Source organism: Pieris rapae, chromosome 10, assembly GCF_905147795.1.
Source record: "Pieris rapae chromosome 10, ilPieRapa1.1, whole genome shotgun sequence".
NCBI lineage: Eukaryota > Metazoa > Arthropoda > Insecta > Lepidoptera > Pieridae > Pieris > Pieris rapae.
In genome coordinates, this window is record NC_059518.1 from 4,182,862 (window position 1) to 4,198,674 (window position 15,813).

The 15,813-nt window shown below is 34.2% G+C and overlaps 3 protein-coding genes across 5 annotated transcripts in view; 1 reads left to right on the forward strand and 2 right to left on the reverse strand.

The window, feature by feature from the left end:
- LOC110994199 (leucine-rich repeat and calponin homology domain-containing protein) overlaps positions 1-15,813 on the forward strand; it is a 52,362-nt gene that overhangs the window by 3,569 nt on the left and 32,980 nt on the right. For all 3 annotated transcript variants that reach the window (XM_022260719.2, XM_045629685.1, XM_045629686.1), the window contains exon 2: positions 12,866-13,010. In XM_022260719.2, coding sequence (XP_022116411.2) covers positions 12,866-13,010 — 145 coding nt within the window. The remainder of the gene's footprint in view (positions 1-12,865; positions 13,011-15,813) is intronic.
- On the reverse strand, positions 7,027-8,197 carry LOC110994192 (cAMP-dependent protein kinase catalytic subunit 1-like). The gene has a single exon (XM_022260713.2). The coding sequence runs from the start codon at positions 8,146-8,148 to the stop codon at positions 7,027-7,029; it is 1,122 nt and encodes a 373-aa protein (XP_022116405.1). The 5' UTR covers positions 8,149-8,197.
- On the reverse strand, positions 13,415-14,516 carry LOC110994200. The gene is made up of 2 exons (XM_022260722.2): positions 14,278-14,516; positions 13,415-14,115 (listed from the first exon to the last, which is right to left on the reverse strand). Exons 1-2 carry the CDS (start codon positions 14,459-14,461, stop codon positions 13,586-13,588), a joined length of 714 nt encoding a protein of 237 aa, XP_022116414.2. The 5' UTR covers positions 14,462-14,516; the 3' UTR covers positions 13,415-13,585.

A 15,813-nucleotide genomic window follows, 5' to 3' on the forward strand; every position in this document is an offset into this window, starting at 1 on the left:
GACTGTACAAGAGATATGTCGATGACACATTTGTAGTACTCCCCAATGACAAAATATCTACATTTCTAGCGCATTTAAATTCAATACACAAGAACATTAAATTTACTGTTGAAAAAGAAAACAACAACTGTCTGCCCTTTTTGGACATTTTAATTATACGCAAAGCAGATGGCACACTAGGTCACACAATACACAGAAAGGCAACCCACACAGATAGGTACCTCAATGGTGAATCCCACCACCACCCGTCACAACTGCTCTCTGTCGGTAAATGTTTGTTTCAGAGAGCCCAACGTCTTTGTGATGCGGCCCACCTCAAGGAGGAACTACAGCATGTCAAACAGGTGCTACACCGAAACAAGTTGCGCATCCCCCGGCTGCATCACAGAAACAAAAACAAGACACAAACAGTTCCTCGCCAGCCAGCTTACCTGCCATATGTGAAGGGAGTTACAGATAGAATTAGCCGGGTCCTAAAACGAGCTTCCATTAATACAATTTTCAAGCCGCACAAGAAGATTCAGCAATTCCTAAGACCAATCAAAAGTAACACCCCATTGCAAGATGCAGGTATATACAAACTGGATTGCGACTGTGGCCTGTCTTACATAGGGCAAACTAAACGCAATATGTCCAGCAGACTCAAGGAACACATCGCGGACATAAGACATAGACGACACACAAAATCAGCAGTCTGTGAACACACACTAGATAGGCCTAATCACTACATACGCTTTGACCAACCGAAAGTACTTGCGAAAGAAAAAAGATTCTTCCCAAGATTGGTACGCGAAGCCATTGAAATCAAAAAACACGCCAATTTCAATAGAGAGGACGGCCTAAAATTATCAAACACCTGGGATCCAATAATATCCAAATTAAAATCTCAAAATAAACAACCCGCGAAAATGGAGGACACCGTGAGCAATTTCTGCAAAAACCCTACATCTTTTAGTCGATACCAACTCCGGGGAAATAAATACAGATAACACAACATTTTCTGCAGCTGTAATACTTTTTGACATTTAACACCTTTGTCTTCAGTCACCGTGACCACGCACGCTGTAAAGCACGCGAAACGTCGGTTTAAATTTAAAATTATGTACAAATAATTATAAGTTTAAATATAATAATACATATCTATAATCCGTTAAAAAAGTGTTTTTGTGATTATTGACCAATCATAAAATTTATTATTAATTATATTTGTGTTATTGTGAGGTTTAATTTGTCAACAATTTTTCCCCATACAAGGCTTTGCCAGTTTAAACCTTCATGTTTTACATGAGGATGAAAATGAAAATATGTATTTTTATGTTTATTTCAATCGCAGGTGTGTACACCTCAAATGGTACTTGTCATCAAGGACATAGGGGATTTAGGGGAGATTGCCCTTCGTGTCTGATGTTGGTACACTTGTGTCAGCATTTTACCTTAAAGAAATACATAGGTTAACCTTTTTTTTTACATAGCCCTATTTGCAGCTAGATATTATAGTAATGTCGTAACTATTAATAAACGACGTGAACGTCTACTCCGTTTGAAAACTCTTGCCTGACTTTTAAATAGAATCCCAAGTCAAGACGTAGAATCAAAAGAAACTTTACGTTTCCTCTCCTAACAAAGTATCATTTTGTTTGTTTTACTTTACAAACTTTGCTCAGCTGTATTGCATTTAACCAAGTTTTCTATACAAAAGCATACAATGCTGGCGACAGGTGCATAAACGTGTTCGCTCAGCCATGACGATATTCCGGATGTAAGGGGGCGATTGTTCCAGCTACTCATTGCAACCATTGAATAATTTGATTTAAAATAAAATACGTAAATAATAACCTTTCACCTCTATTAATTTTAATCAAGAACACATTTAGAGAAAATTAAGAAAACTGCGGGTTTGAATCATCATTGTTCACCATAGAAGCGAATAATATATAATTATTAATATGGCATGGATCAAAAAACCTATGACATCAGAAGTCATGGCACATGACCCAGGCGCCGTGAAGTTTTTTCATTCACATGCATCGTTCATTTTAAATAAAGTAACGTGACACGATGCAGGTATAGCAAACTGGTTTTTTGTCAGGGCGTGTGTGTGAGAGTGCCGGAAAAAGTAAACAGAGATGTTTATAATGTCTACAATCTATCGTATCTTGCATAACGGCAGTAGATACTAATTTTATAATCCTAAAGAAACAGATCTCTACGTGGTGTAAGATGTTTATTAGCAACTTTATTTTAACAATCTTACTCCAAAAACTACTTAGTAGAGAAATGTGTGTATTGTGAATCCATTATACTTTCTCTTTTAGTTGCATATTCAATATCGTTACCCATCACGAGCTGTTAGATGAAGTTCCGGATTTATTCAACAATATGAGAGTCTGGTTTCAGAAACCCTTTTAATTATGTAGGGCCGTGTAAAAAGACGTTAGATGTTCCTCATGTATTTTAATAAGGCTGCAAAGCGAAATACACTGAAATTTCCATTTCGCTGCTTCATTGGACAATTTTCTTTGTATCCCTTTAGCGAAATGAAGGGCGTCTATTTTCAATAAATCAATTCTGACGCATGAACATACTTTTGGCGAGGCTAATACAATACCTGCGCAATCAATTTTTATTCTAGTCAGGTAGGTGTGACACTATGAATACTGATGATGATTACCCTACCGATAAATAATAGCAGTACAAGACGAGAACAATAGAAAACGATTCCATCCTTTCGTTTTGGTCGGATAGTTAACTCAATGTAATGAAAAAGTATGCAGGCTGTTTTGACTTCCTTTGAGACAGCTCTCCAGGTCCTTTTAAACATGCAGGGTTGCGTTATGAAGTCACCTTCCAAATGATGTACCAGACGCCGCGTGTAATTATTTGCAAGCATGTAAGATAACAACGCTATGTTAGTGTTATGTCGTTAAAATTCTTCGTTAAAAAGATCGCGTGAAAGTTTCTAGCACCATTAGAAAACAGTGTTTCACGATTCTTGCAAAATAGCATGATTCGAAAATTTTGCCTTTCAATAATAAGTTATGGCGCATTAAAACGCCAAGGCAGCTCCACTTAGGAAAAGTAATCGGAATTCTATACAGCTATGTTCAGTCCGTTACAAGACTTACATGTACGTAGGAATTGCTTTGATACAGTATAGGAAATTGGATAATTTCCTGGAGGTGAAATTGTAACGTGTTCGTTTGTCGCCAAGGTTCATTTGTTTCTTTGACAGAAGTAGTAGTGACTTTCTTTTGTTTTATTTTAATAAACCCTTTATCACGAACATAGATGTTTTGTAAGCTTATAATATAAACACCTTACGTAAATTGCAAAACTAATCTGACCCAAGTTCTGAGCGTGACTTAATACACGACCCATTGTAGAAAATAGATATTGGGTATAGTCATATTCATAAGTGCTATTTGCACTTTATTAAGTATGACGATTTTATTTTGTTTAACATTTATTATTGATGTACGATGTTTCAGCCATAAATTTCAAATGCGTTATTAAATGAGTTATAATTAGTAAACTGAAAGTTTTATTTCGCTTTAAAAAATTCACAAAAGTTCTAATACCCTCTCATCTCGACCCTGTACAACTGACTGCATCATGTGGGTGCAACTTCACTGACCCATATTTTGCTAACTGCTGAACACGTAAAAGCGTATAGTGCTATGTTTCCACTGCATAATAAAGGTTGACTTAGTTTATGTTCTTTTGTTTGTACTTAAATTAGCTATACCTAGGTGATATTCTGATAATTGCGTAGTTTCCTTTGATTATAGACTATACCATACCATACAATTGTGTGCTTTTTACTTAGAATTAAGCAGTATTTTGTAAAAATGTGATTTTCCATCTAAAATTTCATCGATCAGCATTTAACGTGTGACTATGTGTGCCAATAAGAACGGGAAGTTAGGACCAGGCCTTTGGAACCAATTAATTATGTGGTTAACGTTTCAATGAGGCTTTCTCCATTGTTCTATAATTGAAAATGTCACTGTTCCTAACTTGAGCTGTGTATTTCGGTTTTATGTTACAGTACATGAGCAGATCATAATGGTCTAAGATCCGGCTGCAGCATTACTGCGCTAATCGGCCAGATTTAACTAGGCACACTGTAACGATAATTAGTAAAAAAAATATTAATATGATTATTAAATGTACGTTATGAACGTAAAAATGTATCGAAATCATAATCATCATGGCTGCGAAGAAGTGCGGCCATTGGATCAACGGCAATCGTGATTTTTTAATCTTTAGGTAAATTGCCGCATTGTATATATTCTATTTAAATAACAAGTCAACGAAATGCTTTCCCAGAAATCGATTTAAATAATTTCACTAAAAATACTAGCGTCCAAATTTTGATAGGCAACTTGATAGATATACATTCTCCTACTTATAAATATACGTAAAAAATTGTTTTTTAGCAATTAGCGCACTAATTCTGTATATCTTTATTGGAAATGTTTGAGTAAATTTCTAGTAGTCTCAGAGTTCTCTATTTCAATTTAAAGTACTACAATTGTCATCAAATTTTTACGGCAAGAGCTTGCTCGCACAATAACCAAAACTTGTGGTGTCAATTTAATTTGTAATGTGTTTAATGTCGTTGTCCTCGCTTGAGTGTTCTCTTTGATAAATTTAATGGCCGTTAACTAACACATGATTGACTTGTTTCATTAATAGTTATGTTTATGGGTAGTTTTAATTATTAATGGTTTTTATTCAAGGTATTTGAAACTTGGGTTAGGCATTGTAGGATCACGAAGCTGTGTTGAACCAGCCATACATTGTACTAAATCTAGCGGTTGTACTATAAAATATAGCATAGCATTTTCATTGACTCTCATCAAATCTTTATTGAGGAAATGTTTAGCTTCTGGATTGTCCAGTAATTCAGTGATAATAAATCAAACCCACACAAAGCTGTTATGTTGAAAGCTGATTAGACTGCGTTTGCTGCAATACTTTGATGTCTAATAATTTGTATGTCTAAGGGTATTTACAGAGAGATCAACGTTCCTATGTAAAATTGCCTTTATTGCACCTTTTACTTATTGTATTATATTGTATATTAATAAGACTTGTATCATCATACGATACATAACAAGTTCGGACTTAATCAATATAAAACCGGTGTTTGAGTATGTAATTGCTATAATTAAAATAAATAAAAATAAACCAGCAGCATTGATCTCTAGATCTTAGTCTCATTTTCTCGTATCTGATTCTTAACTATTTCTATTCTTAATAGTGTAATACTAGCAGGTGACCTTGTGTGTCTGACACACGTCGTCGATTTTTAGGTCTTTAAGATGGCTTCGTCTTCACCGTACGTACGAGTCTTAATAGCGCACATTGAAATTAAAGTCCACTGGTGCACAGCGGTGATTTGAACACAGGATCTCGGGGATGAGAGTGGCACGCTGTATTAATCCAACACTACTAGTAATATAGTCATTTAAAGTAAATTCATATTTTGTTGTTCTCTTAGTTCTAAATACCTTATTTTACTATTAAACGTGTCTTATTGTATGCAGAGCTTAAAATGGTTCTAGTTAGTCTCATGATTTAATAGTCACATCGTAGAATGTTCCATATTTGATTCTTAATGATAAAAACGTGTGGGAGACTGAACTCGGCCAGTTGCAAAACGTGAATAGAACATTTACAAAATTGTATCGCAGAGTTACCTTAAGTCTAGATACTCTAAATAATTGGTCTTCACGATTGTAAAGAGATACGAATATCATGAAATATTATTATAGAATTTGTTTTTATTCCAGATCTTGTGAATAAGGAAACTATTTCAATTTGAATGCAACGGCTTTTTGAAAATTCGTTTCTTGTCTTATCTGTTATCTGTGTTTGACATATCAGACACCTGTCTACTTGTTTTGTGCATATATGATTTTCAATAAAATTGTATTGATTGTATTTATATGTATGTTTTTTGTCAGTAGATCTTTAAAAATGTCTCCTACTTACTGTCTACATACTTACTGTAGTATAAAGTTTCTTTGTCAAGCTAATGGGGACAGGGTTTATAGACTATCAAATTAGGAACAATGGACATGTTGTTCCAGCAAACAGTGACTTAATGGCTTTTCTTGACGTTCCAATTAGATACGGTTTTTTATTACGTGGGCGTAGACCTGCAAGAAATTACTAATATTTAACTTTGGCAACTTCTATTCAGATTGACTACTTAGGCCTACATAATCATTAGTTCGCTTCGATGTTTATTTTGAAATATGTAACGGTCTCTCGATAGATTATAAATTACAGCTACTACCTACAATTACCTATGTTAATCTCTATGGTATTTGGGTTAGATAAGTATTAGATACGCTTCGTGCTATAGACTAAAATGAAATGCGAATTCGCAATCATCTCTAGTGGATTGAACAAACAGGCCAGTGGGCTTTAAATTGACACATATTAAATCAATTGTTTGTTCCTCTTTGCGGTTGCTAAAAAATTAACTGTGCGTGTGCTTACAGTAGGGCTGTTATTATCTTCCTACTTCTATTGTGTTGCGAACAACCGTATCCCAAGAGAATCTGGTCAAGAATAAGAATATTTATTTACATAATAAAGAAACATTTCTATTACGGTTGTAGTTCCTATTGTTTTTGATTAAAGAAATACATTTTAATGAGACGTACTTAGTTTTTTTAATAGAACACATGTTGTCTTATGTCATTTGAAGGTGTAAGTTTTTATTTTGACACCCCTGCCCATTCCACTTTTAACTTATGCCCCTTTGCGCCGGCGCATGTGGTGAGGGGAGTTCCGCGCACGTGCTCAATCAGACATTCAAATCGGGTACGAACAAAATGACAAATTTGAAGATAAGCACTTATGGAAGAGGATGTATACTTTTGTCAAGATTAAATGATGATAACTGTGTTAAGAATATTTATTTTGATGACACCAATATATTTGAGTAAATACAAGCGACAGGTTTGTACTAGTTTATATTTGAAGATTGTAGCTTAACATTTCGCAGTATTAGAAATCTAAAAATTCTGATTCAAAACGACAGTAGGAGCCTGGTCGCAGCGGCTCATCGTCATAGTTATCAAAATTTGTTGAATCGCCAGGATGCTTACATTTAGGAACATAGGGCACCGACCAACGACAGTTTAAAATAGCCTCCCATTCAATACCTCTGAACCATCTATGGTTTTTAAAATCCATTACACCATTCTTCATCACACCAAATCGTTTACTTATATCGACTTGTAAAGTATTCCTAATAAGATCTCTTAAATCAGTGTTGAAGCTTGAAGGGCATCTATATTTCCCAGCTACTATTTTTTCGTATGTCTTCATTGGTTCATTCGCGAAGAAAGGTGGATATCCAGCATTCATTTCAAACAATAGAACTCCAAAGGACCACCAGTCAACAGAAAAGCCATAACCTTTGCTAAGTATCAACTCGGGGGCCAAATATTCAGGTGTACCACATAGTGTCCACGTTCTGCCTTGCAATACCTTGCAAAAACCAAAATCTGTTATTTTAAGATATCCATTTTTATCGATCATAATATTTTCGGGTTTCAAGTCGCGGTAAACTAATTTGCAGAAATGCAAATATTCAAGTGCCAAAACAACTTGGCATGCGTAAAATTTTGCAAGGGGTTCTTCGAATTTACTCATTTTTCTGAGGTGAGTAAACATTTCTCCTCCTGGTACAAAGGGCATTACGAAATATATATAACTGTTATCTTTAAAACTTGTCTCCATAGACACTGTAAAGGGAAACCTAATTGCTTCAAGAATACGTTTTTCATATAACGTGTGATCGACTTGTTTCATCTTTATTATTCTTTCCTTTTCCAAGACTTTCATAGCGTAATATTTGCTGGAATTGGAATGCCGTACTAAAATTACTCTACCAAACGCTCCTGTCCCGAGAGTACGAATATGTTCAAGACTACTAAAGGTTACGGTTGAATTCAATGTCTTACACCAACGTTCCTGAAATTCAATTTGCAGTTGCTTCAGATACTTTGTATACTGCTGTTGTTGCTGTTCCGTGTACCCATCACGGACCTCCACCGAAGTTGACTGAGATACGGCTTTGAAAGACATATTCGTATCTTTAAGTACTGTGAAAGTTTTATTCATGATTTACGGTGTGACGTTTTGGACCATCGCCAACTAGATTTCACGATTTGGAATAACGATATTTGCGGGAAATTAGAGTTTGCGAAAATAGCAAGCGGGAATTCTGTATTCCTTTTTAAATATTTGCAGAGATCGAAAGTACACGAGGGCGTGTAGCGAGGGGTGAATACCCTGGGGTGGTGGAATCAGCTGTGTTTGGGGTGACATGCAATGCCGCGCCGGCCGGTCGCCGTCCCGACTGATGTATTGATCAGGCTACACGTGAAACTTTTGGGATGTGGATTCCTAATAATAAACACTAGCAAAACTATTTCATATTAAAGTTTCGAATATCCTTTAATATTATAGTGTACGTAAAATAATGAATTGAACTTATGATTACTACGAGAGTTATCTGTCAGGAACGTATGATTGCGGCGCATTTATTTTCATATTGTAACTGTCACATCAGTAGGTCGATAGTATAATCTTTATTGACGATATATACCGCTATCTTTAACAACTGTATGTGCGAATGTAAAGCTGCTCCCATATTCTATAAGGATGCCTGCGTATGACGAGTACTTAATGACGTGGCCGACATTCTTGGAATAACTGAATCTTTATTCATATCATAAACATAAGACTTATTCATTAGTAGGTACAGTAAGTAAAAAAGTTTATACGTAATTATAATAATTGAAGTCCGTAGTGGCATCCGTTTCAAACGAGTAATAACTCATATCGAATCAAACTCTAGTTGGTCGCAGTGATCAAAAAGCTTCAGCTAACCATTGTGAAAAAATAAATTCTCGCTATAGAGACTGTTGGACTTGGACAACTTGGAATATGTTTCACTCAGAATATCAATTAAGGCAATAGTCTAAAGACATTGCGAGTCATGTCTTGATTGTTCAGATTTAAAGCGATAACCGGTCAAGGTTGTTGAGGCCCGCAGTCCGCAATACAGTTCGAATTGGCTCTTGGCACCATACCAGACTGGCGCATTGATATATCTTGTCTTACTGCAACTCCAAATATAACTATTGCATAGAACTGTAAAATATGTTGGGAATCTGATTTATATACTTGGACGTTTTGTTTCAAATTGATTCCTGTCTGTGTATGTCATTTTGTTATGATATATTAGGTAAACATATGTTGTTTGCACGCAGCGATATAACATGTTTATATATGTATTAAAAAACTATAAACAAATATTCTGCTCAATAAGAGTATAAAAAAGTGAAGTAACCTCAAAAATATTTATTTACAAAAAGAAGTATAAACTATTAAATCTCTTTCTAAAACTGAAAATTATTGCCCTAGAAGCCATAGACTTCATTATAATTTTAGATTAAAAATGCTTGTAAAGATGTTCATAGATTTTTGTTTTACGAATCTGGAGCAGGACATTCCATGATGTATTTCTTTGAGGCTGTAATTTCTAAGCTGAACGATGATTTTACTGAACCAAAAATATGATAATGAACTAGTAAAAACAGTCTTTGTCACTAGCCCTAATATTGAAATAGCTTAATTGATGATCCAGTGACCTTTACGCCGGGTTTCTTAAGAGCTAATGAATTATAATAACTAAATGCAAATTAATTGCCAAATTTACGCCATAATTTGATCGATGTCTCAGTTGACAGACTTGTTGAACTTGTAACTAAAGACAAGTTTGTAATCAGTAGTTTTTGAATATTTGAAACTTATTAAAATCAATAATATTAAAGATTCTTTGAATGTATGACTGGTCCTGTTCTATTCAGAAATTATAATCATCACCAATGGCTTTACAGCCGCTTGTGGGCATAGCCTCCTCAAGTATATTTCGCCATCGCAATCTATTTCTTCCTTCCGTCCAACTTCGAAGACCTATCGTTTCTAGGTCGTATAAAACTCTGTGCCACCACGCAGCCTAGGTCTACCAGTTTTTCTCGTGCCTCCAGGTAGTGAGATCAGTAAGGACCTTGAAGTTCTGTTGATTCGACATCTAAGTTTACAGTAATATACGGTAATAATATTAGGAGTTTAAAAAACCTCTGGTAATCTTATATCGTTCATATTCGCGTCGTACTTTAATATCAGATGTTGATATTTTTATGCTTACACGTGGCGAGACGGCGGTTATTTTTTCGAGGACGCATGCAAAAATTAGTTGGAACTCGTTCATAAAATATGGTTATTTGAATCCAGTTTCGTTTGATTTTTTACTTGTGGAGTTCAAAGATCGCGCTAGTTATCAAATTAATTGCTAAGTATGTCAAGCGGATTAATTTCGTGTACTTCATAACAAACTGTATACCACAGGCGGAGATTAGGAATGCTTTGGATGTAATATTCATATTTATCAAAGCTGCGTTTTGTGTTATTACTTATGTTTTGTAGTAAGAATATTTTTCAAATATACTAGTCATTATTTAAATGTAGTTAGGCGATTAATAATCACCTTAGAGGTCATCGTACTATCAAAAATAGATTACGATTTTACATTTAAATTATTCTTTATATGACTAAGCGAATCTGTTATTTTCCCTTATTACTTAAGTAGGTTACATGTATTTTTAATAACTGTCTGTAGAGTTCTCTACAGATCTTAATGTATTTTATGCAAATATTCTTTAAATTTAAAATCTACTTATCATATTGTTGTTTTTGTTGCCTTATTTAGCTAACCTTTATGGCACAATGTCAGTCACGTATGACTGCTTCATTCTCCCCTCGCGTCCTGCCTTTGTCTATATTATCGTCACCTTTATTATAAATAACTTGAGCTTATTGAATTTATTCATGCAAATAATTAACCTTTTCAGTGTGTAGTATGTCGTACACTGTTCAATACTGATTTCGAAAGGTTTAAGGGAAGCAATCAATCGAAATAGATCACATAAATGTCTTAGTCACAAATAAATATGACTATCTACAAAAATTAGGAATAATTTTACCATCATTTATTATTCTCACTTTGTGATAGGTAACAACAATTCCTAAACCTAACTCGACTTTCATAATAGCATCAAGAAGCAAGTTTATTACAAAGGCATGAACTAACTTAAATTACTCATTTGAAACTCGTGAAACATTCACGCTTTACTCGAAGGCCGTATTAAACTAATTCGGGAAGTTGTTTGATTAATTTGTAGATTTTGAGGAAACTTTAGACTATAATTGACTATCGTATAAGACTGATTATTAGGGTTTTTTTAAATTTCAAGAGTTCATGCTATGATTGAAGAGGACATATTTATTCACAATATGAGTTTACTTTTTTAAAGTGTGCTTATACAAGATATAAACAGATGTAATGCATTTGTTTGTGCAAACAGATTTCTCCTAAGAAACTACAGTGTGTATTAATTCATATTTGTTTTAAATACATACCTATTTAATGCAACACAAACACTTTGAACAGATAAAACTACTTATTGTCACGGTACAAAAATGCTGAAATAACATATACTTAATATTAAAAAAAAATGTTTTTTTTTATAGTTGATATTTCTCAACGAGAAGGCTGAGAGTTTGTGATGATAAACAGTTTGAAACCACAATATTTCAACAAATCAGCTTGACTAGTCTATATAAAGTTATATCGCGTTGTTTATGATTTATAATCTGTATGTAGAGCAAGTAATCGAATTGCTGTGGTTCTTACATTATCTAACCGCTAACGTTAAGCGTTCGGTGCCAACGAACCTATCGACTGGTTTGCGTAAGAATAACACGCTTGTTTGTATACAAATCTGCTTTATTGCTAAGATGCTGTATTTGTAGATGTACCTAAGGAATTGGAACTTAATTTTATTACTCTATTCATCTTTTTACTTTATTTAGGATACATACAAAAGATTTTGAATTCCAAAAATCCTAAATTAATAAAAATAAAATTATTTGCCCTTCCTTCTATCAACATTAACTATGCAAAAAACTCAGTTTTATATCGCACATCCCGGACATACAATGACCACTATTTAAGCCTTGACTTGTTTATTAGTATTTAGAATATCCATAGGGCAAAATCACCTACATCATGAGCACACCTCACATACACACCATCACGTTCATACCCACACTTTTACACCATCACACAAGACAACCATACCTATTAGGCTTAATTAAATAAATTTAATCACAATTAGTTAAGTGTATTGAATACTCTTTGTTTGTTTGTTCCCTTTTGTAATTTTTTTTGTAGTGAAATGTATGATGTATTCCATCTTTGGCTATATTTTCAGTGTATTTGTTTGTAATTATATATAATTTATGTTAGGTTTAGGATTACGAAATATATAAATAATTTCACAAGAAACAATTTATAATCAATAACGTCAAATAGTCAATAGCTAGTCAAATCGCGACGGTATTTAAAAGGTTTAAAAAAAAAAGAAACTTATAAATCTTGAGAGCACTTATAAGCCGCTTGTTAAATCGTATTTTGAAAATACATAGTATACCAAATTTAAACTTTTTAATTAATAAAACCTTACGAAAAAACGAAAAAAGGGCGCCTGGCCGTGCACTATGTTTCTTTCCATATTAATAATAAACTAGGTTGTACGGGAAAAATATCGTATCTTCTGTCAAAGTGTGTCAAACACTGAAGTATTGAACACCTAATGCCAATTTCCTTATAGAAAAGTCTGTGTTCCCTATGTCCTATTTCAATGCTACGGGACTGCAGACATAGATAAAGATTTGGTTTAATTGCTAATTTATACATTTCCTGTTTCAGATTTATCAAAAAATCGGTTTGGGGAATTGCCAGATGAAGTGACAACATATATTTTTTTAGAGAAATTATTACTGTCACAAAATGTTATAAGAAATATTCCTGATGCTGTTGGAGGTCTGCAGTCACTAACATATTTAGATTTAAGGTAAGTTAAACAATTGTATGAGTATATTATTTAATCAGACCCTGGTTGCCTTACTTAATACAAAAATTTACAAATAGTTTTGAAGTCATACTTCTTTTTGGCGTGATGGAGAAAAATGATGAAAAGAAATTAATACGATGCGCGCACACCGACACCTGAACTTTTTTACATCGTAAAGTTAGGTCTAGGTGGCATGAAAATCGATAACTATGTTCAAGTTGTATATTCTAGTAGTTTTATATTAAGAAAACGTGTTTCGTAACAATACAATTAAAAAGTGTGAATAAATAAAATCTTTTGGATTAATTTTAATATTTATCGTTAATCACTACTGCATTTTAGTTATTTTTTTCCATGCGCCAAAGTATAACTTCTAACGCGTGTAGGTACATAAGTACACACACACTTTTTTTTATAAATTACATATTAATTTGCGCTTAAATTATTGAAGACTAATCACAATTTTTTACACCAAATTTAGTTATATAAAATTACCCATAAAGTCTGCTGCTGATGATATTCTATATTATATGATAATTATTTATCACTAAACCAGTAGGAATGTTCTTATAAACCTATTGTAAGTTAAAGCTACTTTCATTCATTTTTATGCTATCTACGTGAAAATTGGTGGCGTTTCTCAGTACTTGCATTAAATCCATTTTGACATTCAACCTATATTCATCGGGTATCGCTTTGATGTGTGGGAGTAAGGATAAAAGGAACATTCTGTCTGGATCGTCATCGTCACTCTTGCCTGGCCCTTCTACATTCGCAAAAGCGAATTCCGTAATAGGTTTTGGCGGTGGCGGCTCCACTTTAACATCATTCGCAGTCTGTACATCATCCTCCACAAAGAAATCTACGTCGTCGTCCTCCTCTTCGTCTGAGCTCATTTTGGTTAATTTTATCTTTCTCAGGTGCTTCCAACATTGTTTGGGCGCAGCTTCTTCTGCTTCTTCGTCGCGACTGGAACGACTTTTCTTTTTCAATATAAAGTCTAAGTGACGACAGTAGACGTATGGTTTTCTTGTCCTTTTTGGATTTGTTACGTATTTATGGAAGCAGTCACGTATGCTCTTCCACTTTTTCTGAAGTTGTAGTTCTGAAAAGAAAATACAGTTTCGTCTAAATATAAATTCAACAGAAACAAACTGAAATAAGACGGTTAAAAAACTAAGGCTAAATTGTCATGTCATTATAGGGACAAATGCAATGGAATCGCGTGCGCGTCTATGACGTCATCTATAGTTATCGCTTCGCTCACCTAACTCGCGCATTTCACTCTTTGATACTTTTACGTCCTCGCCAGCCACTTCACGAACGACTTGTAACCACAGCTTGTGCCGAGCCGACTTCGACCTGTAGTCGACATTTTCGTTGTCCCAAATGCCAGGCCGTTTTTTTACAGCTTCAATGAGCACCTCAGGTTCATATTCAAACTGCATCATGATAAATGCAAAGCGTGCGGTCCGGTGGTGCGGCTTTCGGGCGACTGACGCGCGGGGAGCGCGTAGCTTGTTTCTAAAATGGCGGCCGGTTACGCTAGGTTACATATCATTTATGATACTTTTGACTTTTCAAGTGTTTCATGTACTTATTATCTGAAATTGACTCATGTTACGGCACAATCCTATAATTACTTAGGAATTCTATAATTTCTACTACGCTTACAGCGCTCTTACAGGTACTCATGACAGACTCAAATACAATCTATCTGATGATTCACTACCATACTTTTAAAACCAATTGTGTTATTTGCATTGTAAACATGTTAAGTAAAGAAAAGCGTAGCTTCCCTGACACAGATCTTAGACTTACTAGGGAGGCCTCAATCTGAACTCTATGTATAATAGCTAAATAAAACTATGTAAACAAAAAATAATTAAATCTAGTAAAGAACCCGCTGGATATATATTAATAATCATAGACAGCACTCATATGAGAATACACAAAAGTTACTTGGTAAAGACAAAGTATATTTATATTTATTAGTTATCATTAAAATATGCCATATATAACTGACTACACTCACTAAAGTCGTGTCATTAGTATGAAAAATATTCTGTCCCCGAATAATAAAACGTGTGGTGATATAGGCGTCTATCGACTAGACGGCCAAGACGCGCTCGGGCGCGCGGCTCCGGGACGGGGGAGCGAGGTTTTAACCGCCTGCCGCGAACACCTAACGTGACTTATATTCTTTTAAAATATTGTTAAAAGTCTAACAAAAGCTCTATAGTGCTATTTTTGTATAATATATGAATTTCTATTTAATTTTTTTAGTAACATTACTAATTCTATTAATTTCTATTAATTTTTACAATGAATAGAAACATTCTTTAATTTTTTATAAAAATCAATTAATTATTGAGTTATTGTAAGTTAAAGTTACTTGTTGATTATGGGTCACCTGTTAGGATAGGTATTGTTGTATTATTTGTATATAAACAAATAAACCAAAATAAAAGATAACAAATAATGCTTATCGCATATAACCTGTTGTCCATATTGTTATTATATTAAATCCATAACGGACTTTTACAGCGGATTGCGGTTATTATATATGTAAATTGTTTTATATTAACGGCTAAAGCCAAAAAGGAACAATCAACAAAAAACGGAGCAAGGCTAGCCAACGTTAAAAAAGCAGAGACAAAAACGCTGCAACTGTTTTGGTTCTGTTTAAAGTCTCCTATATCTACAATATGCCGGTTTGTTCACGATGTTTTCTTAGAGCAACTTAATTACGCACAAAATCCATTGGTGCACATCCGTAAATCGAAGACACGATCTCACAGTC

Coding starts and splice junctions, on each gene's coding strand:
- LOC110994192 (XM_022260713.2), bottom strand. CDS start 8,148: ATGAATAAAACTTTCACAGTACTTAAAGATACGAATATGTCTTTCAAA.
- LOC110994200 (XM_022260722.2), bottom strand. CDS start 14,461: ATGATGCAGTTTGAATATGAACCTGAGGTGCTCATTGAAGCTGTAAAA. Junction 14,116..14,277: donor GAGTGAAATGCGCGAGTTAG/GTGAGCGAAGCG, acceptor TTTTCTTTTCAG/AACTACAACTTCAGAAAAAG.